Raw genomic sequence first — 22,948 nt, 5'->3', positions numbered from 1 at the left:
GCTAAATACCGATATTTATTGAGAATTAGTTAAAGCAAAAAAAAGATATATATATAAGGATGGATCATCAAATTAAATAAATAATAAAAATGATTAGTTTAAATGCGTGGTATATAACAAAAATAAAAATACTCTAAAATATTTTAATTGCAATATGTGTGACCTTGTCAGAGAGCCAGAAAAAAATGTATATCCTTTGCCTTCAAGCTCCAATTAGTTCGGGTTTAGAAAAATGAACCCAACCCTATCCGAAATGCTAATCCAATCCAACCCATCCCTCCCTCGTCAAGCTCCAATCAGTTCAGGTTGGATTGGTCCGAGTTGTCAGGTTGAATATACACTCCTAACAAACCAAACCCATCCAACCCATCCCTTATAGTTTAGGTTAAGTTGGTCCGAGTTGTCAGGTTATGTACACTCCTAACATCAACTACTCAACTCATTCCAAAAAATTTTGATGGGTTAAATTTTCTCTTCCAATTTGGATTGAGTTAATTTTTTGAAAAATTGAAAAAAACTCCAAAAATTTGAGTTGGTTTGCGAGTTGCTAATTCAAAAATAAGGTTACAACTCAACCCTACTCCTAAGATTATTCGAAGAGACATTTCAGATATTAGAAATGAATTTTGATTTATAAATGTTTGATATTTGAATTTTATAAAATTTTGTTTATTATCGTAATATGTATTATGAATAAGTATGATTTTTTAAATAATTAAAAAAAAAAAAAAAAAAACAAAAGTTGACAACTCAACTCAACTCAACCCGCTACACTGCTGCTGCTACTCGTAACTTAAGAAGAAGGTCCCCACTCGAGGAGCCCCCGATGTCAGAGACTGGAGCCCCGGGTTATGTCCTGAGGGGAAGGGCTCTTGCTCCGATAGAGATGAATTACAAAGACGATATAGTTTTAATTAAATAAGAAAACTTATAGTACATCATAGTATTCCTTATTGCTGCTAAATCTAGCAAGAACAACTCTTCTCTATCCTTCTTCATAAAAAGCCTATAGTCCTATTCATCAATGGAAAAACAATAGGACCAAAACCACAAAACTAAAAACGAAACGAAAACGCTCTCGTCGACTCAATCCAATCCATATCACTTCTGTAATGCAAACCGTCGCGCTCCAAAATCGATCGATATAACGAATCCAGACAGAATGAGTACTCGAAAAAAGGGAAAGGATTGGGAAGAACACTACAAGGACACCACACTATCTCAACCTATCCCACCACTGTACAACATTGCCCCACTTCACTTCACTTCACTTCAGCTGCTTCATTCCTAGTGCTGTCTCAACCTGTGTAAACCTTAAAGGATGTGCAATTTTTATCTTCAATCACGAGAGCGACACACAGACAACGCACAAAACGACCGTTGGTTTCGAGACGATTTGAAGCGTATATTTGAGTGATAAACATCATCATCATCCTATACTTGATATTTTGATAGTTTCTCCTTCACAGATGGCTCTAGAGAAGAAATACACTGCTCCCACCCACCATTTCTCAGCATCTGCCAAATCGACATTCATACGAGCATACATAAACGAACTCCACCAGTTTATAACGTACTCCAGAATTCGAACTTTCGTTCGATACCAACGATTTAAACAATATTTGCCTTAGAATTGGTTTAGTTACCAACCTGTTTATAGCCTTGCAGAACTTGGCATACTTCATTATGAAGATCTTGACTCCTTATTTCCTGCAGGTAATAAGCTCAGCTTAGGAAGAAAAGATCGAGCGATGTCGATATCGATAAACAAAGTTTCGATGCTTACATGCCAACTCGCAATGGCTTTGCACATGAAAGCAAGTGAACTTAGAGCTCCGGATGGATTTGATTTAGCCTGAAAGTAACAAAGGCATAATGATTATTAATCAGAAAGATATATACTACTTGCGACGAACTCGAGAGCCTTACCAGAGCGCAAAGACCTCGGAAAGCATCCTCCTTTTCTACGTCATCACGTATCCTGCCAATATGATGAAAATCTTAACCCAGCGTCTCGTAAATTTTAACTTTCAGTAACGGTTGTGGTTTCGTGTCTTGGGTGTAACTATATCAATTTAAAACGACATCGATATCGTAGAGAACCTTACATGGATAAAGCAGTGCACCATGGTTGCATGAAATGTTCCATATGTGGTGACACTAGCTGAGGGCAAACCCATGCAATCCTTCCAAGAGTAATTGCACTATTTTCTACTAGAGATTTATTTAGCTCCTGCATAGCACAAAGAAATGAAACTAAACAATGATGATCCTGTTAAATACACACACACACATTCAGTGCCATATGCCATCGAACACGAGGCTTATCAGTGCCATAATACATAAATAATGAGACATGTTATTCTGTACGTGTAAAAGAAAAGGACCGTCACCTGTGCGTGTTGAAGAATCGGGACCAAGCTTGAAATCACGGTCAAAACGACAGGAGAAATGTCTTGGTGTACCTAAATCAATAACAGTTTCAAATAATGTAAAATAACTGCTTGAAAATTCATTTGCCACGAAAAAGATTAATGTGGTTCGTGCAAGGCAAGACTAGAAATTCTAAATCTTAATCATCATAACGTTTCAGCGTAACGAGTTCTTTCTTTTAACATCGGATGCATTACATAAGTTACTTGCATGTATAAATGTAATAACTCAAGCCCACTACTAGCAGATATTGTCCTCTTTGGGTTTTGCTTTCTAGGCTTCCCCTCAAGGTTTTAAAATGCGTCTGCTAGGGAGAGGTTTCCACACCCTTGTAAGGAATGCTGCGTTCCCCTCTCCAACCGATGTGGGATATCACAATCCACCCCCATGGGGGCCAGCGTCCTCGCTAGCATATCGCCCGATGACTGACTCTGATACCATTTGTAACAGCCCAAGCCCACCGCTAGCAGATATTGTCCTCTTTGGGCTTTCCCTTCTAGTCTTTCCCTTAAGGTTTTTAAAACAAGTCTACTGGGAAGAGGTTTCCACACCCTTATAAGGAATGCTTCGTTCCCCTCTCCAACCGATGTGGGATCCCATAATCTACCCCCCTTGAGGGCCTAGCGTCCTTGCTGGCATATTGCTCAGTGACGGACTCTGATACCATTTGTAACAGCCCAAGCCCACCGCTAGTAGATATTATCCTCTTTGGGCTTTCCCTTCTAAGCTTCCTCTCAAGGTTTTAAAACGCGTCTGCTAGAGAGAGGTTTCCACACCCTTGTAAGCAATGCTTCGTTCCCCTCTCCAACCGACGTGGGATCCCACGATAAGTTATTTTCTTTTTTAAAAAATCCATACCTTCTTCAACACATGATCTTTATCCCAATGCCAAACATAGACTTGAATAGTCACAATAAGAAGGATGTGTGAAGACATATAGCCATACAAGCTCAATATCCGGTACTATGCATATGAAAGTCTACACATACCTTAACAGCTAATTCTCCAATTGCCCAACAGGCATTGTTTGCCACAGAAACAATGTCCCTCAGCTTAGGAGTATCCTGTGCAGTCGAAGTATAAGACGAATAAAACAACTTCAAATCAGAAACGAAAACCATAAATCGTTTCATTTACCAGTTGCTTCGCTGCAGCGGTTAGAAATTCCGACAAACGTGGTTGCAAATGAACATGGCATACCTAACCACAAAAATATAAATAAGCCATAAACACAACAGAAGAACAATAAAATTCCAACAACGGAAGAAGGAGCAACTTTTTCAATCCAAATGCTTACTCTTCCAAGATCCCCAAGCAATGCAAAGGCACTCTGCCGGACATCAGAAGCTTCATCCAGGCAACATTGCAGGAGCAAGTCCCTCAGGTTGCTTTGAGAAACCTGATGGAAAATCCATGAAATGCGACACGAAAGCAAGTTCAGAATATATTGTCATGATTCGATTACTACTAGAAGAGAGAAGTCGTATTTCAATTTTAATTAAAGGCAACTGGTTTGTTTCGAATTTAATTACCAAACTTTCTATCCCACTGCCAAGACCCTCTGCAAGTCCTGAAAGAAGATCGAGACAGCATACAATGAACTCTTTATCGTACTGAACCCCGGCAGAAACGGGATCGACCTGCAATAGAAAATCAAGTCGACATCTTAAGAAGATGAATCAAACAAGTATAGAATTGCGGTTAGCAGTGATAAATGCTATAGTTAAAACGTAACTGCGCATATCATCAAGAGGACCAACCAGCCTAAGACACTTAGTACAAACACGGGAGTGAACATATTGCACACTCAGTTCAGAGAGAAGAACAATAAATTAAGATCAAGACATGTTTCTGCACTTCTCAAACTACTGAGGACCTTCTTTGCATTATTTTAAAAGAGGTGAAGAGGATAACATGGTCGATTAATAAAGAAAGCTAAGCACAAGTTTGAGATAAAGCTTAAGCACCTTCATTATATTATATCATAAAGAAGCACAGAGAAAAGAACAGCAAACAGGAGTTAAATAAGTATTGATTGAAATTCAATAATCAGGCAAACCTTTGCCATTTGTTGGGTCTGAATAATGCTTATGCATCTCTGATACACAGGCTGAGCGAATTGGGCAAATCCAGTCCCCAAAGCCTAGAAAAAGGAAACGAAATTAAAGAAGATCTTTGGTAATATAATTAGGTACTGCACAGCTTTACCAACTGTTCTGAATAGCGTTTCAATAATTTGTCAAATGAGAATTGTGAGTGTAACGGCCCAAACCCACCGCTAGCTGATATTGTCCGCTTTGGCCCGTTATGTATTGTCTTCAGCCTCACGGTTTTAAAACGCATCTACTAGAGAGAGGTTTCCACACCCTTGTAAGGAATGCTTCGTTCCCCTCTCCAACCGATGTGGGCTCTCATAATTCACCGCCCTTCATGTCCCAGCATCCTCGCTGGCACACTGCCCAGTGTTTGGCTTTGATACCATTTGTAACGGCCCAAACTTACCGCTAGCAAATATTGTCCACTTTGGCCCGTTACGTATCGTCGTTAGCCTCACGGTTTTAAAACGCGTCTACTAGGGAAAGGTTTCCACACCCTTATAAGGAATGCTTCGTTCCCCTCTCCAACCAATGTGGGATCTCACACTCCACCCCCCTTCAGGGCCCAGCGTCCTCGCTGGCACACTGCCCAGTGTTTGGATCTAATATCATTTGTAACAGCCCAAACCCACCGCTAGCAGATATTATCCACTTTGGCCCATTACGTATCACCGTTAGCCTCACGGTTTTAGAACGCGTCTACTAGGGAGAAGTTTCCCCTCTCCAACGATGTGGGATCTCACAGAGGGAAATACAAACAAATGTAAGTACTCATAAAAAAACAACGAGCCAATCAACCAAAACACGAATAGAGACCTGTGCTATAGACGTGAAGCACTCCAACAGCGGAAAAAGATCTTTATCTGAGTTCGAAAGTTGCTGCCATTTGGCAATTAATGGTGGCATGAGAATATCAAGATAAACAGGCTGCAATCATGACAAATAAAACGAAATCAGTTTTTGAAGTACTAAATGCAGAATATCAAAACTGCACTCAACAAGTTGCTGGCCTACAAATGCATCAAAATTAATGTGTTACCTGATTCAGCTCCGCTCCAACAGCATCTGCTAAGGTTCCAATAGCATCATACACTATCCGTAGATTCCGTCTCTGGATAACGTGTATACAAGTCAAATACATACAAGCTCGAAGAGAAGAAAGCCTTCAATCCAGAAAGAAACAGAGCATCGTACTATTCTTAGGATACCTGATACTTCCCAAAAGCACATATTAGGTGATGTAATATATTTTTCAAATGTGGCGCCAACTCCTCTGCAGCTTCCTGCAAGTTACTAGTTCCCCATCATGAACTATATAGGGATAATTCATTAGCAAGTAAAATGAAGTTTCAATGAAAGAACCTCCTCCAGCGTTGCAAAAGCAGAACAAGCAGCTTCTTGCACCCTCTTGTTATTGTCTAATAATCTTCGTAGAAGTCCCATGAGAACTTTATCAAATTGTTCGTAACCTTGCTGTGTTCCAATGCCCTAAGATGGGGGAACAAGTGAAATATGATACACATCATTGTTCATATACTCGGGCCTTAATTTTGTCAATTCTTGTATACTATAACAGCAGAATTCCTCAGCCACACAAGTCTTCTCAAAGCATTCTAAATATTTCAACTTTGAACCCCAAAAATATCACTAAAAGTATTCTATTTTGACATGGAATAAGCAAACCACAGGATTAATATTACCACAATTTAGAAAAAGAAGTATAGTAGTATAACGGCTCAAACCCACCGCTAACAGATATTGTCCTCTTTGGGCTTACCCTCAAGGTTTTTAAAACGCATCTGATAGGGAGAGGTTTCCACACCCTTATAAAGGGTGTTTCGTTCTTCTCCCCAACCGACATGGGATATCACAATCCACCCCCCTTCAGGGCCCAGCGTCCTCGCTGGCACTTGTTACTTTCTCCAATCGATGTGGGACCCCCACCAAATCAACCCCCTTCGAAGCCCAACGTCCTTGCTGGCACATCGCCTCGTATCTACCCCCTTCGGGGAACAGCCTCCTCACTAGCACATCGTCTAGTGTATGGCTCTGATACCATTTGTAACGGCCCAAGCCCACCGCTAGCAGATATTGTCCTCTTTGGGCTTTCCCTTTCGGGCTTACCCTCAAGGTTTTTAAAACGCGTCTGTTAGGGAGGGGTTTCCACCATTATAAAGGGTGTTTTGTTCTCCTCCCCAACCGATGTAGGATATCAAGTTTGAATAAAATTTACATAAATATTGAAAATAAAATAAACTAAACACTCATGAACACATACCTGAACAATGAACTTGCTGAAACGAGAAAGCGTCCAACAAGATATGCTCCTTATTAAAGGAAATTTATCGTCTAAAAGAGGAATGAGAAATGTGATAATCTGCAAAAAAAAAACACGAATTATAGAAGATTTCGACTTCACAGGTCAGAAAGCAAGCCATATGAGCAACATGAAGCTATAAGATACTGCAATATGCCAATTATAGGAAATGGACCTATTAAAAACAATGAGCAGGATTTGTTTAAGAAACTTCAATGAGATACGAGCAATCATATCAACATGAACAATGGCTGATTAAAGACATATAATATATCACCTCAGGCAGATGTGGATAAAGTCCACTAATGCAACCTTCAGCTATGGCACCAAGAGCCAATACAGCAGCTTCCCTTTCTTTCCAGGCTTCATCACTATTTGTTGACAAATGGACCTAATAAGCGTCTCGGAAAGGTTCATATATCAGAATAAAACATCTAACAAGGAAGAAATTAAAACTAGGAGGAATTCTTGGGCGCAATATACCAAACCCAAATAAGTCTATAGAACTTACAATTCCCTTAGTAATGAAGAACGAGAACAAGGCCGATATTAATGAAGAACGTCATTAATGAATATACAAATCATGCCATTGCTTCGGTAAATAAACAGAAATCTAAAACTCATTCAAGGGATTAAACTGCTAGGCAAAAGCAGCTTTGGACAAGCACATCACAAAAGCAACAATACCTATGATAACAGTAGTGGGGAAGAAAATAAATAAAATGGCACATAACTGGAAGAACGGATAATACAAGATAAAGTTCACAGTGGATGTCCTGACCGACTGATGAAACAAAAGAAAATAGAACGAAAACAATGAAAGGTAAGCGAAGGAAAGAAGATGAAAGGAAATATTCCACGACAGAGGTTCGGCTTCTTTGGCTCCATTATTTGCCTACCTGAACAATAGGCATCAATATAGGAAGAATTTCATCCCCAAACACATTTGAGAGAATATCAAGAGCTGCAGCACTGCATTTGCGCAAGTTCCATATATTTACAATGTCATCATCCTGAATTATGCAAAGATGTTTATATTAGAGGAAAATAAAACATACTAGAAGACTTTATCTGTTGATTGAAACCAATAAGCCAACAATAAGAAAAATATTAACACAACGTACATCATCTTCTGCATTATCTGATCCATGTAATCTTGACGAATGGAAACGGGGTTTTAGATCCTGCAGTGAAAAAAACCAGCAAAATAATAATAAAGATGACGCCGGTAAGTAAATAGCACGTAATTCATCAAGGACATCAAGGTGGTGAAACACTGTTATTTCCCGCTTATGCTCTTCGAAATCAACAATGAAGAAAAAAGATCATACCTGCTCTCGGTCTGGAAGAGATCCATCTTCCTGTAAAAACGAGTATAAGGAAGACACATCATGAACCATACTAAATAGCAATCATAAAAAAAATTAAGTATGACAGTTCACCTCGGCCTCAAGAAGCGATTCATCGTCATCAGCATACACCATATTTGACAATAATGCCTACAGAAGTTGAAATGTGCACATGAAAAGCATTACAAATGTCTCAACAACAAGGTATCAAAAGAAAGAAAATATTTGTGTGAGCATGTGCCGTACTGGAATTAAACGTGGCAAGAACTCCCTTAAGTTCTCTGGAGGTAATTGAGCATCACAATATGCAGACCTGCCAAGCATAACTTAAAATGAAGCAGATTTAACAAAGAAAATAACCAACACAAGTATTCATTAGGTCACGGGGGGGATTTTAAAAAAGAGTCGCCATCCATTAGCGGTCTCAAAGGCCAAGGACAATACGGTTCATGATTTACAATGACAATAAGCAAAAGAAGCTTTATTTTGGGATAAATTATCTTCTCCATTTTCCATTTCGTAATTACATCTTATCTACCGTCATTTCACATGAGAGGTTTCTCCTTGCAAGTCAGGTCTTCTATTTTTGTTTGTTTTCGCTTTTGTCTTTTTGGTCACGGTCCGAGTTTCAAAGCCTCGAAAATCGGGTCGTGACAGATTGGTATCAGAGCCAATATCTGCTAAGGTAGACTTGGGCTGTATAGTTAAGATAGACACAGAGGTGTATAGTTTAAAAGATGCGATTACCAAAATTCACACGCTTCAAGTGAAACTTCCTCGTCAGCATCCTTATTGACTTGCAACATGTATTCGATCACATTCCGCAGGTGTGGCTGCAAAATCACATGATAAACAGTTTTTTCAAGAAATGCAGCAAAAAAGATATTAATGTAGTTTAAAGAACGACAAAATTAGATGTCTGGAAAAAGAAGAAACTAGACAGAAGCCGACTCATTTTTTGCGTCCGAGGCACAAAAGGCAGGAAATGATTAAAATTTGGTACGTAATCCAAGCAAGGAGCAAATATGAAACCAACCTCCAAGAAAGTTGGGCGTACTTCAATTAGCTGTACAAATGCTTGACAAACCTGCATGACATATATGCAAAGAAAAGAAGAGAATGAAAATTACTCGTTAAATCACGAATCAACCCAAAAGCTTAAGCACTTTCCCTTACTTGTGGCAACACATGAAGATTGATATTTATTAGGTTCGAAACGACACTAACGAGGTTAAAAGAACACATGATCTTCTGCTCCGACACCATGTTAAACCGTCAATCAACCCAAAAGCTTAAGTTCATTCTTACCGTAAATTCAATCGTATCAAAACTTTAAATTAAACTACTCTAAGCCCGCCATATGGGTGTAAAACTTTTTCCAATTATAAACAAAGCCCACCATATGGACATTAGACGAGTAAATTCTAATTATAAACAAAGAGACATCAAACACACAAAAATAACACCAAATTTTTTCGGGAGCTTAAGAACCAACAATGTCGACGTAAGAATCTAAAAAAAATATTTTATACAAAAAAAAAAAAAACCGATCCAAATAGACAATAGAAAACTTCTCCAATTGGATAAGAGAGAGTTAAAGCTGTATTTTTTAAATTTACAAGAGATATATTTTGCATTAAAGATCACATTGAGAAGAATGCATCAATCTCCTCGTATCGAAGTTCTCTCGACGAAAAGGCAAAACAGGTCACCCATGATTAAGCAGCCATAATAATACATAGCCTACACGCACTTAGAATAAAACACTAACCAGCTTTCGCACTTCCGAGGTAGGATCATTAGCAAGAACAAATAAACCTTGAAGATATTGATCCATGGATATATATAGTGCCTGCAATCATATATATTGTAAACAACAACTATCAACATAAAGACCAGAACAAGGTTCAAAATAAGCAAAATGAGAAAGTTTATCACACACTCGATACTTACCGTGGGCATCAGCATAATGTATTGATTCACAGAACTCAACGAAAGTTTTCTCAATGTAGCATGCGGCGACTGAAAAAACTGCTCAAAGAAAACCCAACCACGAGTCGGGAGACAGAGTTTTAACAGGTAAAAATGAAAAAATGAACTGAAAGAACTTGACGGCTCTAGGTAGATAATGTTACAATGCCAATTGAGTCAGTGGTAACTATAAGTAGAAAAATAGATACGAAACAAGACGATACAAGCTAACCATACCTGAAATAATCTAGGAAGAAATATGTTGATTGGGCGTTCAGGCAATCCGGGTACATCTGAATCAAGCACTTGAGGTATATCTTCACAAATCTAAGCCAAAAATTGTAAAGAACATATACATAGAAATGTCAAAGCTTGTTAACACACACCTACGTTTCAAAACGCTACAAGATAAATTCAATATAAAGCTATACTGCAGATCTTCATTAAGAGAGGTTGCATAAAAAACTTTAAAACTGAAGGCCTAGCATACTTGATTCTAGTATGAACCACAATATCAAAATTTTAAGTCTGCCAGAACCAAATTATTCAATTATCAAACAAAAAAACCCTCCCTCAAGGGGCAGTCTAATCTAAACATTGAACTTCACCAAGCTTGTATAGAATATAGAATGAACAATTATATGACCAGAATTTTAGTCCTTGCATCTAAACCTCTTAAAAACAGACAAGATAAGATTCTAGGATAGAAAGTAGGACCTTGGACAAAGCATCCATGGCACCTTCCATGTGATTCTGGTCTTTACTGTCTAAGCATCTTACAAGTGCTTCCAACAACTCAGGCCACCCCAATATTCCACCTAGTTGAACAACGACACTGATGATCGTCCCGACCGTAGACCTGATATGTCTGTCCGCAGCTCCCATACATGGCAACAGTTCAGTTTTAATATATTGCTGAAACGCAGGAGTCATCGACTTGTATGCAGTTCTAAGGTTGTTTTTCAGATACAAGCCAGCAGCTTGTCGAACCTCAACTGATTTACCCTGCAGAAAGTTCCAATATATCAACTCAATTTCTTAATTTCAAACCTAGAATATTGCAAATACATGACAAGCTAAATCTAAATACAACCATGATTCAGAAAAGCCTGTGATCAAACATTGATTGAACCCACCACTTAGCTTCCACTTTTTCAGTTTCAGTGTGTGGGTGTGTCCGTGTGTAACAGAGCACAGATAGCAAACTAATTAAAAATGCTACTCGCAATTAACTGAAGTCAAGAGCAAAGCTTAGCCGATCGGTTGCAACAAATTAGAATAAGAATCCACCAAGAACCCACAAATTAATCCCAACTCTACAATCTCTGTCAAACCCAGAAGTCTCAAGAAGCACACGGTCCAATCCAACCAATCCCATGAATACCCAATAAGCGAATTGCAAGAACATTTAAACAAAAGCGCCAAAAGAGAACTGGAAGAACCTCAGCGCGTGCAAGAATAAAAGCGAGGTAGTTATTGAAGTCAGGGAACTGGGAGTATTGCTGAAGCTGCTGCCAAATCTGGGACTTATCAGAATTTGAAGAAGGAGAAATCTGCTGCTCGAGTAAGCCGCAGATCTCGTTGAACCCATTCTCCTGTGGATGCCAAGATGCACTCGCCGCCATGTCAATCGGTTGGTTGATTAGAACCAAATAACAAACACAATAAACAAGCAAAACTGGAAATCAAATGAAAAGTGTAGACAGTAAAGTAAAGGGTTCTAAGGGACGTAGCCGAAATTTGGTTGAATAGAAAAAAATTAAGAACTAGGATAAAAGAATTTTTGGAAGCGGCCGGTGAGGGAAGAAAGAGAGGGAATTATATAGGTGGGTCGGGTTTAAGATATCAGGCGTGAGCGACAGTATCGTCAAAATGATTGGAGTCGACGAAAATTCGACAATTCCGCTGTCTTTTTAACTTTAGCACAATGGAGCTTTTCAACATTTTCTTTCGCAAATTGAAGAACATGAACATCACTTTGTATTGTTCTAGTAATGTTTTTCTCGTGATTTTAAAAAAGTTTCAATTTTTTTTTCTGGGTGGATTCTAAAATTTAGTTTAAGTGTTATTATTGTGAGTTACTCGACCTCATGAAGGATTCGATGAGGTTGGATAGTCGGATATCTTGTATAGATTTTAGAATGCATTTGTTAGGAAAAGATTTTCACACCCTTATCGTAATCTACCCTCTTGAAGGCCCAACGTTCTTGTGTCCGATATCGTCCGCTTTGACTCGTTACGTATTGTCATCAACCTTGTGCTTTTGAAACGTGTATGTTAGGAAGAAGTTTTCATGCACTTATAAGGAATGCTTCGTTTTCATCTCTAACTAATGTGAGATTTCGTTTGATATATATTAACTATGTTGTGCTCGTACACAAGTTATCGTAACATGGTAGTCGCAAACCCCACCCAAGTCACCTTCCTTCATTGGATCTTCTCGAGCGTTGATCGAACTAAAGACACTCATGACAAATATATTAAAACTAAATGTTATAATTAATAAATATAAGTTACACCGATAATAATTCAACTAGTTATGAAAATGTATTTTATATTTCATTCATAGATCAAAAGTTCGAATCTCTCTATTTCTCTTATTAATAACAACTTTTGACGGTTTGTTTTTACCCAAAATAATTACAGTTTCATAATCGTTATTTTTACCCAAAATAATTACAGTTGTATAATAAATTATTAAATTTTTAATTTTATATTAAAAAACTTATTGTAATTTGAAATTTTAATTTTATAATAAAAAACTTTCTAAGAATTAATAAGATTTTTAGCATTCCATTTTATGTATTTTACATGTTTTAATTTAAATATATATATATATATATGTATATAAATAATAATTGGAAGTTTTATAAAATATTTAAAAATATGTAATTCCTTTTGTAAAAAATAATAATTTAATCATTAAAATTTCTTATACAATCTAACAATAGACGATATTTCATTATTTCATTCACGATTATTATGATCATGCATATGCACGAAGTCCCACATACAAACACATGAGTTTAATAACACGATATAATATAGACGATATTTCATTCATCCCGACATGGATACTTATTTTATTCTCGTTACGTATGGCTTTATTTTTTAAATAATCCAAGTAATAAATTCAGTTCCAACTATAAAATAATTTACANAAAAAAAAAAAAAAAAAAAAAAAAAAAAAAAAAAAAAAAAAAAAAAAAACTAATGATTCCACTAAAAAGTTCTTCGTCCAACCTAATCATTTACTTAAAGATTACTAACTTGATGTCACCTAATTTTGTCTTCAAATTTGAACCTAAACATAATGAATACTGATGGGGTTATCTAATTTAGAGCACTTTATAATCAAATTCCAAAAGGATCGGAGCGACGTGACTCTAAATTATCAGCTAGAGTCCTTGCTAGTTCATTTTTGTATTTCACTTGAGCGTGGGGGGTCGTGAATCGAGTGCCGATGGATGTCTGCAAGGTTGCGCCGCTGCTTTGTCCAACATGATGGTAACAACACGAGGAAGAGAGGGAATTGCAGCTCTAGACGTCGTGGCCTCATCGGGGTCAGGTGGGTACTAATGAAAACATGACCAAAATGTAATAGTTCAATCCCACCACTAGCATATATTGTTGTCTTTGGACTTTCCCTCAAAGTTTTAAAACGTGTCTGCTAGAAAGAGGTTTATACACTCTTCATAAGGAATGTTTCGTTTTCCTCTCAAACTAATGTGGGATCTCACATAAAGTCATGTGGGTCTCGCGTACAACTAAAAATCCCAAAGGAGGGAGAGAGAGCTTGTCGAATTCAACATTGCTGTCGTAAACTGCATGAGGTAGCAAGATCCTTGATCGTTTGAAGAGAGAACAGAGAAGAGGAAGACGATGAAGATGGGGGCAACGTGCGTGGGAAGGCGACGAGGGTGTGTCGTGACTATGGATAAAATTTAAAGACAAACTTGAGGCACAAAAATTGGGCTTTACAAATCTGAATTAACATCCAATGATATATTAAAATTTCGAGATTATGAACTTAAAAGACTTGAATTAAAATTCTAAAGCATGGCAAAAGTAGAAAGGAAAAGAGCTTTTTCATCAGATTTGGAAGGAACGATTGACATAAAGTACAAGAATTCCCTTCTAGAATTTGATTAACTAGGCAAGGATTAAACAAAAGCCACCGCTAGTAGATATTGTCCTCTACGAAGAGGTTTTCATACAATTATAATGTTTTGTTTCTCTCACCACCCGACATGGGTCCAGCATCCTCACTGGCACACCGCCTAGTGTCCACCCCGGGGTTCAGCTTCTTCGTTGGCGCATTGTCCGGTGCCTAGCTCTGATACTATTTGTAACAGCCTAAGCCCGCCGTTACCAGATATTTTCCTATTTGAGTTTTTCCTTCTGAACTTCCTTTCAAAGTTTTAAAATGCGGTTTTGACATCATTATGAAAAATATTTACTTCAACTCTTGTACCAATGTAAGATCTNAAAAAAAAAAAAAAAAAAAAAAAAAAAAAAAAAAAATACAAGAGTTTGTTTGAATACTAACCTCTGGTTTGCCGCCGTCCTTACAACAGTATCTACATTGATTCACCCTTCTTTCGGTGGATTAGTGAGTAACAACCAAGCATCCATAGAGGGTGGCAGTGGCACAACTCGTTTTAGACAAAATAAGTGGGACTGCCAAACAGAGCCTCAACTTTTTTCTCTTACAAAAGCCTGCCATTAAAGCTGTAGAAGGTTTGGGAGTTGCATGATGACTGTTAGTTGGGTTGGGAGTGACCTGCAGCTTGAAAAGGCTTCATTTATCATACCTGTAAGGGAAAATCAAAGGAGAGAGAGAGAGAAAGGATAAGGAAGAGAGGGGAAGCACAAGGCAGTGATGGCAGTGATGACAGTAATACATTTGATGTGATGTAAGTAGGAATAGGAGACTGCAAATCTGTACCTTTTTTTCCCCTTTTATCTTTTAATGTCTCTGGGGAGGGAGAGCTAAGCTTTCAAAGCTCTGAACATCCAAGTGTAATTACCTGCAGATTTCCATCCGCTCTCTCGCCTTTTTCCCTGTAGACAAGCACTTTATTGAATTGTAATAAGTGATGTGATGATGTGATCTTTCTTGTTCAATTGCTATACTTTCAAACACTTTCATTTAACAAGCTACAAAAGAAACCAACAAAATTTTGTACATGTTTACAAATCAAAACAAGATACCTGAGAAAATGAGAATCAAAATGATATGAATATTGGTAAGTATCAATTCGAGAGGGAGCCAGTAGAGTACTCAGAACTGTGAATGAACTATCAAAATCAATTAAAGTACATGAAAACTTAAGCAGATGATAATGATGAAAAAAGCAATTAGGTCCACAAGGGAAGGGTGTTTTAGCACAAATCATGCTAGTCAGCTTTGGTCCAAAGGAAAAAAAATCTCATAAGCACCAAAATCTTAAGCAGAACAACTTTCTCAGACCCAGAGGAGTACTTTAATCATGTCAATCTTGCTATATCTGAGGTTGATTAATGAGAAACAACTCAGTTTTTTGGGTTCTTCACAGCCTGTTTGCCTGAGCACAAAATCGAGAAGTTTTTAGCTGCAACCAAAGCAACAAAACAGAACTCGATTGCATTTTGTAATGGTGAGGGGTTCCAAATATGATCCCAGTACTGAAAGAAAACAAACAAAGGAATCGATGACACACGTACATACGGCAATGGAAGTCCGTAAGAATGCCTCCAGAAATTATAGACAAGTACATACAGAAGAATCACAGTTTCACATGAACTTCAAGGTTTCGAAAGTGAACTAAATTTTTTCTCAGTTCGTGAGCATCGTCAAATCTCTACTGAGTTTTCCGGTCCATCAATGGACCACTTACAATTCATCCTGTCCGAACTCTGAGAATCTCGCTCTCTACAGACTTCCAATACACATGCGATTGAAGTTCGAGGGCTACTCTCCTTCCTCGAACTCAAAATGATTGAGATCTATAAGAACCTACACTACATCTAGATCCATAATCTAGCAGCAAATAAGCTTCCGTGAGGTAGAATTAGAACTGATATTAGTAGTTGCTATGGCCGTCGTCTTGAATGAAATTCAATAATGTCGATCTAAAAGCGAATTTTCATGGCTCATCGGCGATATAGATAGAGGTAATCAAAGAAGTGAAGCGATCACTAGTTATCCAATACGCTAAACATAAAGAAAGCCCTAGAAGATGCAAACCAGAGTCTCAGGAGATCTGCATGTCGGCACCAACGAGCATACAACTAGGCGACTCCCGTGGCGGTAGCATCGAACAGAGGGTAACTATTGCCGCAAGGAATACTATTGCAACAACCGCCGGTCGCCACCAGCGGGCCCGGTAGATAATGTAACGGCGCAAATCGGAGTGTTTCTAAAATATTTATTATTCAGAAAAAAAGAAAACAATTTTAAAACGTGTCCAATTTTACGCTAGTAAGAAGTTTCCACACCATTATAAGAGTGTTTTACCATTATAAGAGTGTTTTTTTGTTATGTATCACCATCCGCCTCGCAGTTTTGAAATGTGTTTGTTAGGGAGAAGTTTCACACGAATGTTTCGTTCTCCTCTCCAATTGTGGGATCTCACAATCTACCATCCTTGGGGCCCAGTATCCTCAATGGCACACCACCCGATGTTTACCTCTGATATCATTTGTAACTGTTCAAGCTCACCGCTAACAAATATTGTCCACTTTGGCCTATTATGTATCATTATTAACCATACAATTTTAAAATGCGTCTAATAGGGAGGTTTCCACACCATTATAAAGAATGTTTTGTTCCCCTCTCCAATCGATGTGGGATCTTTAAAATTGAAAATGTTTTATGATACCCGCTATTTTAAACTATTATAACTAATTTATGCATATATCACCACTAATAGGTCAAATATTTGAATCTTTCCACCTCCACGTGCGGACTTATTCTCCAAACTATAAGAATTATTAAGGTTAAATTTTATTGTCTCTATTGGATCATTAGAGGAAGAAGCCGTCCAATGGGAGTTGGGATCTAATCTCACCAATCCTTCTGTTGAGACCACGAAGAGCCTCCACGTGAGGCTCATCCTCCTCTACTGGTACAATTTTCGCAAAGCTTCCTTCTTCAACAAAATCCACTACTCTATTTGCAGCCTCAAGACCAGTCACATATGCTTTCTCCTGTCCAACCATAAGTCATTCAAAATCATAAACTAACGGCCCAGGTCTATCGCTAACAAATATTGTCCGCTTTAGTCCGTTACGTATCGTCGTAAGTCTCACGGCTTTAAAACACGTAGCGAGAGGTTTCCACACCCTTATAAGGAATGTTTCGTTCCTCTCTCCAACCGATGTGGGATCTCACAATCCACCTCCCTTGAGGGCCAACATCCTCGCTAGCACACCCATCCGGTGTCTGGCTCTGATACCATTTGTAATAGCCCAAGCCCACCGCTAACAAATATTATCAGCTTTGGCCCGTTGCGTATCGCCGTCAGTCTCACGGTTTTAAAACGTGTGTGCTAGAGAGAGGTTTCCACACCCAAGGAATGTTTCGTTCCCCTCTTCAACCGATGTGGAATCTCACAATCCACCTTTCCTTGAGGGCCAACGTCCTCGCTGACACACTGCTTGGTGTCTGACTCTTATACCATTTGTAACAGTCCAAGCTCACCGCTAACAGATATTGTCTGCTTTGGCCCGTTACATATCGCCGTCAGCCTCATGGTTTTAAAACGTGTCTGTTAGGGAGAGGTTTCCACATCCTTATAAGGAATGTTTCGTTCCCCTCTCCAACTGATGTAAGATCTCACAACAAATCTAAAACAAAATGATCCTATCAAAGGAAAGACTTGTAGATATCCGACCTGTGACCACGAACCATGACGGTTTATGATCCAGTCTCCGGCCATGAATACATTTGAGAACGATGTGAACCCGTACATCCGGTACTTGTATGAACCTTTTGGAGAATCAGACAGCCACAAATGAAACAAAAAACTTCAAACAGAGTGGCAGAAGAATTTGAACCAAATGTAAGTTCTAATCTTACATACCAGGAAAGAAGTGAGTCAATGTTGCTGGAAACTTTCCGATTTCCTTCTTCACTACGATGGCATTCTCGAAGTCCTTAACGCACGTTGAGAGGTAAGATTTCACCTTTTCGACTATAACTTCTTCGTTCAGCAGCATCAGCTCGTTGGCATGATACTGCTCATGAAAAAAATGACTATTAAAAAGGAAATCTTATAAACCAGTGGAAGGAGAGGATATTCTTATACTCACAAAGTCAGCTTGCAAGACTGTAACTGATTCATCTTTGTGTTCGTCTTGAATGGCATTCAAGTCGAAGAAACTCCACCCAAATGAATTATCCAACGCGGAGCAAGAATTACTCGAATTCGGAATATTAACCTGTTTAACATTGTAGTAAGACGTCCATCACATCGACTCCTTCAGTAAGAGTGTAAAGATACGTTTCTTATTCTTCGTCGTTTGATCGAAGAAATTGGTTTCGTTTCATTTTACTTACTTTTCTGTCAAACCAAAGCTTAACAGTCAGCATATCAACTGTTCTTAAGTTCAAAACCTTGAGGAACTCCTCTTTTGTTTGTAATGCTGCCCTAAACAGAACAAAGAACAAGGAAAACCAAACTAGTTATAAACACATACCAAAAGCTGGTAACAATGATGAATATGCAGCAGCTTAAAAGGAGACAAGACCATACGAATTACGAACGAGTTCTTGAAGTATAGAAATTCCGACAGCGAAAACAACTGCATCGGCCTCGTATCTTTTTCCGCCACAAAAAACGTCCGAGAGACGATTTGTATCATCATCTACAATTACATCTGTGATTTTGCTCCTCCTAACAAATTTACATCCCTTGCTTTCCAGCAAGTCAATCCATGGCTGGAAAATTCTCTCTTTAACAGTTCCACGACACCAGACTAGATTAAAATCTTTCTGCGTGTATTCACGAGTTTAGAGTACAAACGATCGACATAATTAGCGACAGAAGAAGTAGGAATGTTGGTAATAGGAATTTGATTCTCCAAACCTGGTGAGCAAGGATAGTATAGTATAAGTTTCCCAAGGTTGCTGCAGCACTGCATTGCTCGGCTGGAGCAAATAGTCCTACTTGAAGCAATGGATTGAGTATGCTACTATAGAGCCTTCCCGAACAGCCGAACTGCTTGAATAGCTCCCGGGCGGTAACTATCCGTGAGAAACAGCTATTGATCAGACGCTTCAATTCATGTTAGTCCAATATCAAGAGTCTACACAGGTGACAAAGATATTACTTGAGTCGTATTTTCTCCACGCTGTATCCGTGTTGTCAAAGTCAACCACTGAAACAAAACACAGCAAAACCCGCTATAAGAAATATGTTTTTTGCTTTGACCTCCAATGATAGGAACATAGAATGCATTAGAAGTTAGTGTGCTGTACTTGGTATGCATTTGGACATTAAACGGATTGTAATCACCATGAACAAGATCCATGCTGAACTTATTAAATTAGAGAAAAATCCAACATGATATGTTCATTTTTACACAAGAGACCATACTAGAAACTAGCGGGTGGAAAGAGTTGTGAGATCCCGGATGGAGAGCGAAACGAAGCATTCCTTACAAGGGTGGGTGGAAAGAGTTGTGAAATCCCGGTTGGAGAGCGAAACGAACCATTCCTTACAAGGGTGTGGAAACCTCTCCCTAGCAGGCACGTTTTAAAACTATGAGGCTGGCGACGATATGTAATGAGCCAAAGCGAACAATATCAGTTAGCGGTGGGCTTGGACTGTTACAAATCATATCAGAGCGAGACACCTGACGGTGTGCCAGCGAGGATGCTGGGCCCCCAAGAGGGTGGATTGTGAGATCCCACATCGGTTGAAGATGGGAAGTATTCCTTATAAGGGTGTGGAAACCTATCCCTAGTAGATGCATTTAAAACAGTGAGGCTAACGACGATACGTAACGAGCCAAAGTGAACAATATCTGCTACATGTGGGCTTCAACTGTTACAAAAGATTGTGAGATCCCACATCGGTTGGAGAGAGGAAGCATTCCTTATAAAGGTGTATAAATCTCTCCTTAGTAGTTGCGTTTTAAAACCGTAAGGCTCACGACGATTTGTAATGATCCAAAGCAAACAATATGAGCTAGTAGTAGGCTTGAACTATTACAAATAGTATGACACCGGGCGGTGTGCTAGAAAGAATATTAGGCCCCCAAGGGAGGTGGATTGTTGGATCCCACATTGGTTGGAAAGGGGAACAAAGCATTTCTTATAAGGGTGTGGAAACCTCTCCCTAGCATATGCGTTTTAAAATCAGACTGATGGCGTTACGTAACGAGCCATAAGGGACAAAATCTGCTCGCAGTGGACTTGGGCGTCCTAATTCCATTTCTAATGTCTTTTTTGGGTTTAACAACACGAAAAGTGGGAAGTCGAACCTTTTGGTCAAAACAATATTACCTCACCAATTGAACTATGCTCCATTTGGAAATTTCATCTTCAATGTTAGATTTTTCGTTACAATGTGACATATAGATATCGATATCGAATGACCTGTGAAAGAAATGTACCTGCAGCCATCAAAGGAAGTGACGATAAGCGATCCAACAACGGGAGTTGGAGAAACTGTGACCAAAACGACCGAAAGAAATTTCCATCAGGCCATTTAAACTATACAGTCAGTTTGAAGACATGAAAAATTGAAGTCATCCATACTTCTGTATAATATAAGGTTCCGAGAGGAGTTGGCAGTTGAGGCACATCTTGAAATATTGGAAATTTTACCTACACAAGAACTGCATCACTGTCACGACACAATTCAAAGAAGCAAAACTCGAAACTAATTAATTATCGGATCAACGAACACATAAGATGTGCATGGACTGTAAAGAAACTTGGGACTACTGGAAATTAATCTTATTAATCAGAGAATCTTAGTATTTTATTAATGATTAAAAAAGCTATTATCTACCTCCAATCCATCAGCTGAATAATGAGCAGGTGCTGTCCAGTTTGTGAAAGGAGTGATACCAAGCTCATCAACGAGGCCAAATATGTTCTTGTAGGGACGCCAGTAACCTACAACAAGAAGAAACGTTACCATGACCACCAGAGTATATAGCAAATCCAAAACATATGCAAGATCCCACATCGATTGGAGAAAAGAACGAATGTCAGCATAGCAAATCCTAAATATAGGTGAGATCCCACGTCGATTGGAGAAAAGAACAAATGCCAGCAAGGACGCTGAGCCCCGAAGGGGATGGATTGTGAGATCCCACATCGGTTGTAGAGGGGAACGAAATTTTTTTACAGGGTGTGGATACCTATCCCTATCAGACGCATTTTAAAAACAGGGAAGCCCAAAAGAGAAAGTTCAAAGAGGACAATATCTGTTAGCGGCGGGCTTAGGTTGTTACAAATGGTATCAGAGCGAGATATTTAGCGTTGTGTCAGCGAGGATGCTGAGCCCCGAAGGGTATGGACACCGGGCGGTGTGCAAGCGAGAACGTTGGGTCCCGAAGGGGGTGTGAATTGTGAGATCCCACATCGATTGGAGAAAGGAACGAATGCTAATGAGGACGCTGGGCCCCGAAAAGAAGATGAATTGTGAGATAACGAATGTCAGCGAAGATGCTGGCCCCGATGGGGGTGGATTGTGAGATCCCACCTCGGGTGAAGAGGAGAACGAAACATTCCTTACAAGGAAAAGTCCAAAAAGAACAATATCTACTGGCAGTGGGCTTGAACGGTTAAAACATAAGTCAAAGAAGCATATATATATATATATATCTATAAGAACAACATATTCAGTGCTTCTGTGGTAACTTTAACATTCTCATTTCTTGTGAAAAATAAGCCAGAATCAAGAACGTTACTAAAGCGATCCTAAACAAACACATTTGGTTATTACCACGAATTCCATGATTGTCAGCACCACCATAATCATTGCCGGGTTCAAGAACAGTGATATCAAATCCCTGAAATGGAAATTCAATTGAACACATAAACTTTAACCAAATCATCTATTCACCATTCAATTGAACACATAAATAGCATCAAAACAGTAGCTAGTATGGATTGATAAACTAATTTAAGATTCTTCTTCTCCCTTTCCTTCAAATCATATAGGTAATATAACAAATAGAACCTGATTGCAGAGGTGATTAGCAGCGGCAAGGCCAGCCCAGCCGGAGCCGACGACGACGACCTTTTTCTTCTTTCGATCTTCTCCTCCATTAACGCAGAGACGGTGCCTAGAACGAGCTGTGCTGTAAAATCTACTTCGCAATCTGTTCGAGAAGAAGGGATTGTAGGAGATGGTTCCCATTCCCAACGGAGACCCAATCAGGATCATCTTTGTGCGATCGAGTTCGTACTTCCGGCTGGTGCTGTACCTTCCAGAGTTCTTATCCCCAGATTTGTCGGACTTGAACGCTGCCTACTCCTTCCGCGGGAGAGACAAAAATCTTGCGATTGGCTATGGCTACCAGCTCGACACATAGCTCTGATTGTCGCTTGTAAAACGGACCTGGTAATCGAGTGGAAGAGATGAAATGCCGTCGATTTATGGATTAATTTCTCAATTATCTCAATGAATAATTACAATTTTCCGATGTATATATCAANTTTTTTTTTTTTTTTTTTTTTTTTTTTTTTTTTTTTACCTATTTATCAATTACCAATTAAATAAATATTTTTTAATTGTAAGGTAGATATTGAAATTATATTAAAATTTATAATTATCTAT

At 38.8% G+C, this 22,948-nt stretch overlaps 2 protein-coding genes across 3 annotated transcripts; both read right to left on the bottom strand.

Annotated features, from left to right (window-relative positions):
- Window positions 1–887: 887 nt before the first annotated feature.
- Window positions 888–12,038, bottom strand: LOC111777388 (transportin-1-like). The gene is made up of 29 exons (XM_023656954.1): window positions 11,609–12,038; window positions 10,884–11,171; window positions 10,404–10,493; window positions 10,149–10,226; window positions 9,967–10,047; window positions 9,232–9,282; window positions 8,943–9,028; window positions 8,442–8,508; window positions 8,289–8,345; window positions 8,178–8,207; window positions 7,971–8,030; window positions 7,746–7,859; window positions 7,124–7,237; window positions 6,808–6,906; window positions 5,892–6,017; window positions 5,738–5,812; window positions 5,569–5,640; window positions 5,346–5,456; window positions 4,493–4,576; window positions 3,966–4,073; window positions 3,731–3,832; window positions 3,571–3,633; window positions 3,423–3,497; window positions 2,394–2,465; window positions 2,109–2,233; window positions 1,930–1,981; window positions 1,787–1,855; window positions 1,651–1,710; window positions 888–1,518 (listed from the first exon to the last, which is right to left on the bottom strand). The coding sequence occupies exons 1-29, from the start codon at window positions 11,789–11,791 to the stop codon at window positions 1,435–1,437; spliced, it is 2,676 nt and encodes an 891-aa protein (XP_023512722.1). The 5' UTR covers window positions 11,792–12,038; the 3' UTR covers window positions 888–1,434.
- A 2,197-nt stretch (window positions 12,039–14,235) lies between these two features.
- Window positions 14,236–22,797, bottom strand: LOC111777435. 2 transcript variants are annotated; one of them, XR_002812394.1, is made up of 15 exons: window positions 22,349–22,797; window positions 22,112–22,178; window positions 21,170–21,276; window positions 20,914–20,982; window positions 20,769–20,823; window positions 19,482–19,529; window positions 19,238–19,395; window positions 18,905–19,143; window positions 18,709–18,799; window positions 18,462–18,590; window positions 18,233–18,386; window positions 18,044–18,138; window positions 15,115–15,230; window positions 14,716–14,980; window positions 14,236–14,576 (listed from the first exon to the last, which is right to left on the bottom strand). XR_002812394.1 is itself a non-coding variant. In XM_023657034.1 (13 exons), exons 1-13 carry the CDS (start codon window positions 22,553–22,555, stop codon window positions 17,175–17,177), a joined length of 1,602 nt encoding a protein of 533 aa, XP_023512802.1. In that variant the 5' UTR covers window positions 22,556–22,797; the 3' UTR covers window positions 16,963–17,174. The 2 variants fall into 2 exon arrangements, 1 of the variants encoding a protein (XP_023512802.1); XM_023657034.1 differs by lacking the exons at window positions 14,236–14,576; window positions 14,716–14,980; window positions 15,115–15,230 and adding an exon at window positions 16,963–17,357.
- Between the last annotated feature and the right edge of the window lie 151 nt (window positions 22,798–22,948).

The sequence above is a fragment of the Cucurbita pepo genome, chromosome LG16, assembly GCF_002806865.2.
Source record: "Cucurbita pepo subsp. pepo cultivar mu-cu-16 chromosome LG16, ASM280686v2, whole genome shotgun sequence".
NCBI lineage: Eukaryota > Viridiplantae > Streptophyta > Magnoliopsida > Cucurbitales > Cucurbitaceae > Cucurbita > Cucurbita pepo.
The sequence above is the reverse complement of the archived record's forward strand: the minus strand, read 5'-3'. Positions and strand labels throughout refer to the sequence as shown.

Bases quoted from the DNA above. Each gene is read 5' to 3' on its own strand.
- LOC111777388 (XM_023656954.1), bottom strand. From the start codon at position 11,791: ATGGCGGCGAGTGCATCTTGGCATCCACAGGAGAATGGGTTCAACGAG. The intron at 8,031-8,177 runs GTATGATCTTTT...TTTTCACTGCAG, and splicing joins CTCTTCCAGACCGAGAGCAG to GATCTAAAACCCCGTTTCCA. The intron at 7,238-7,745 runs GTAGGCAAATAA...GACGCTTATTAG, and splicing joins TATTGATGCCTATTGTTCAG to GTCCATTTGTCAACAAATAG.
- LOC111777435 (XM_023657034.1), bottom strand. From the start codon at position 22,555: ATGATCCTGATTGGGTCTCCGTTGGGAATGGGAACCATCTCCTACAAT. The intron at 19,396-19,481 runs GTAATATCTTTG...TCTCACGGATAG, and splicing joins GTGGAGAAAATACGACTCAA to TTACCGCCCGGGAGCTATTC. The intron at 18,139-18,232 runs GTATGTAAGATT...ATTCTCCAAAAG, and splicing joins ATTGACTCACTTCTTTCCTG to GTTCATACAAGTACCGGATG.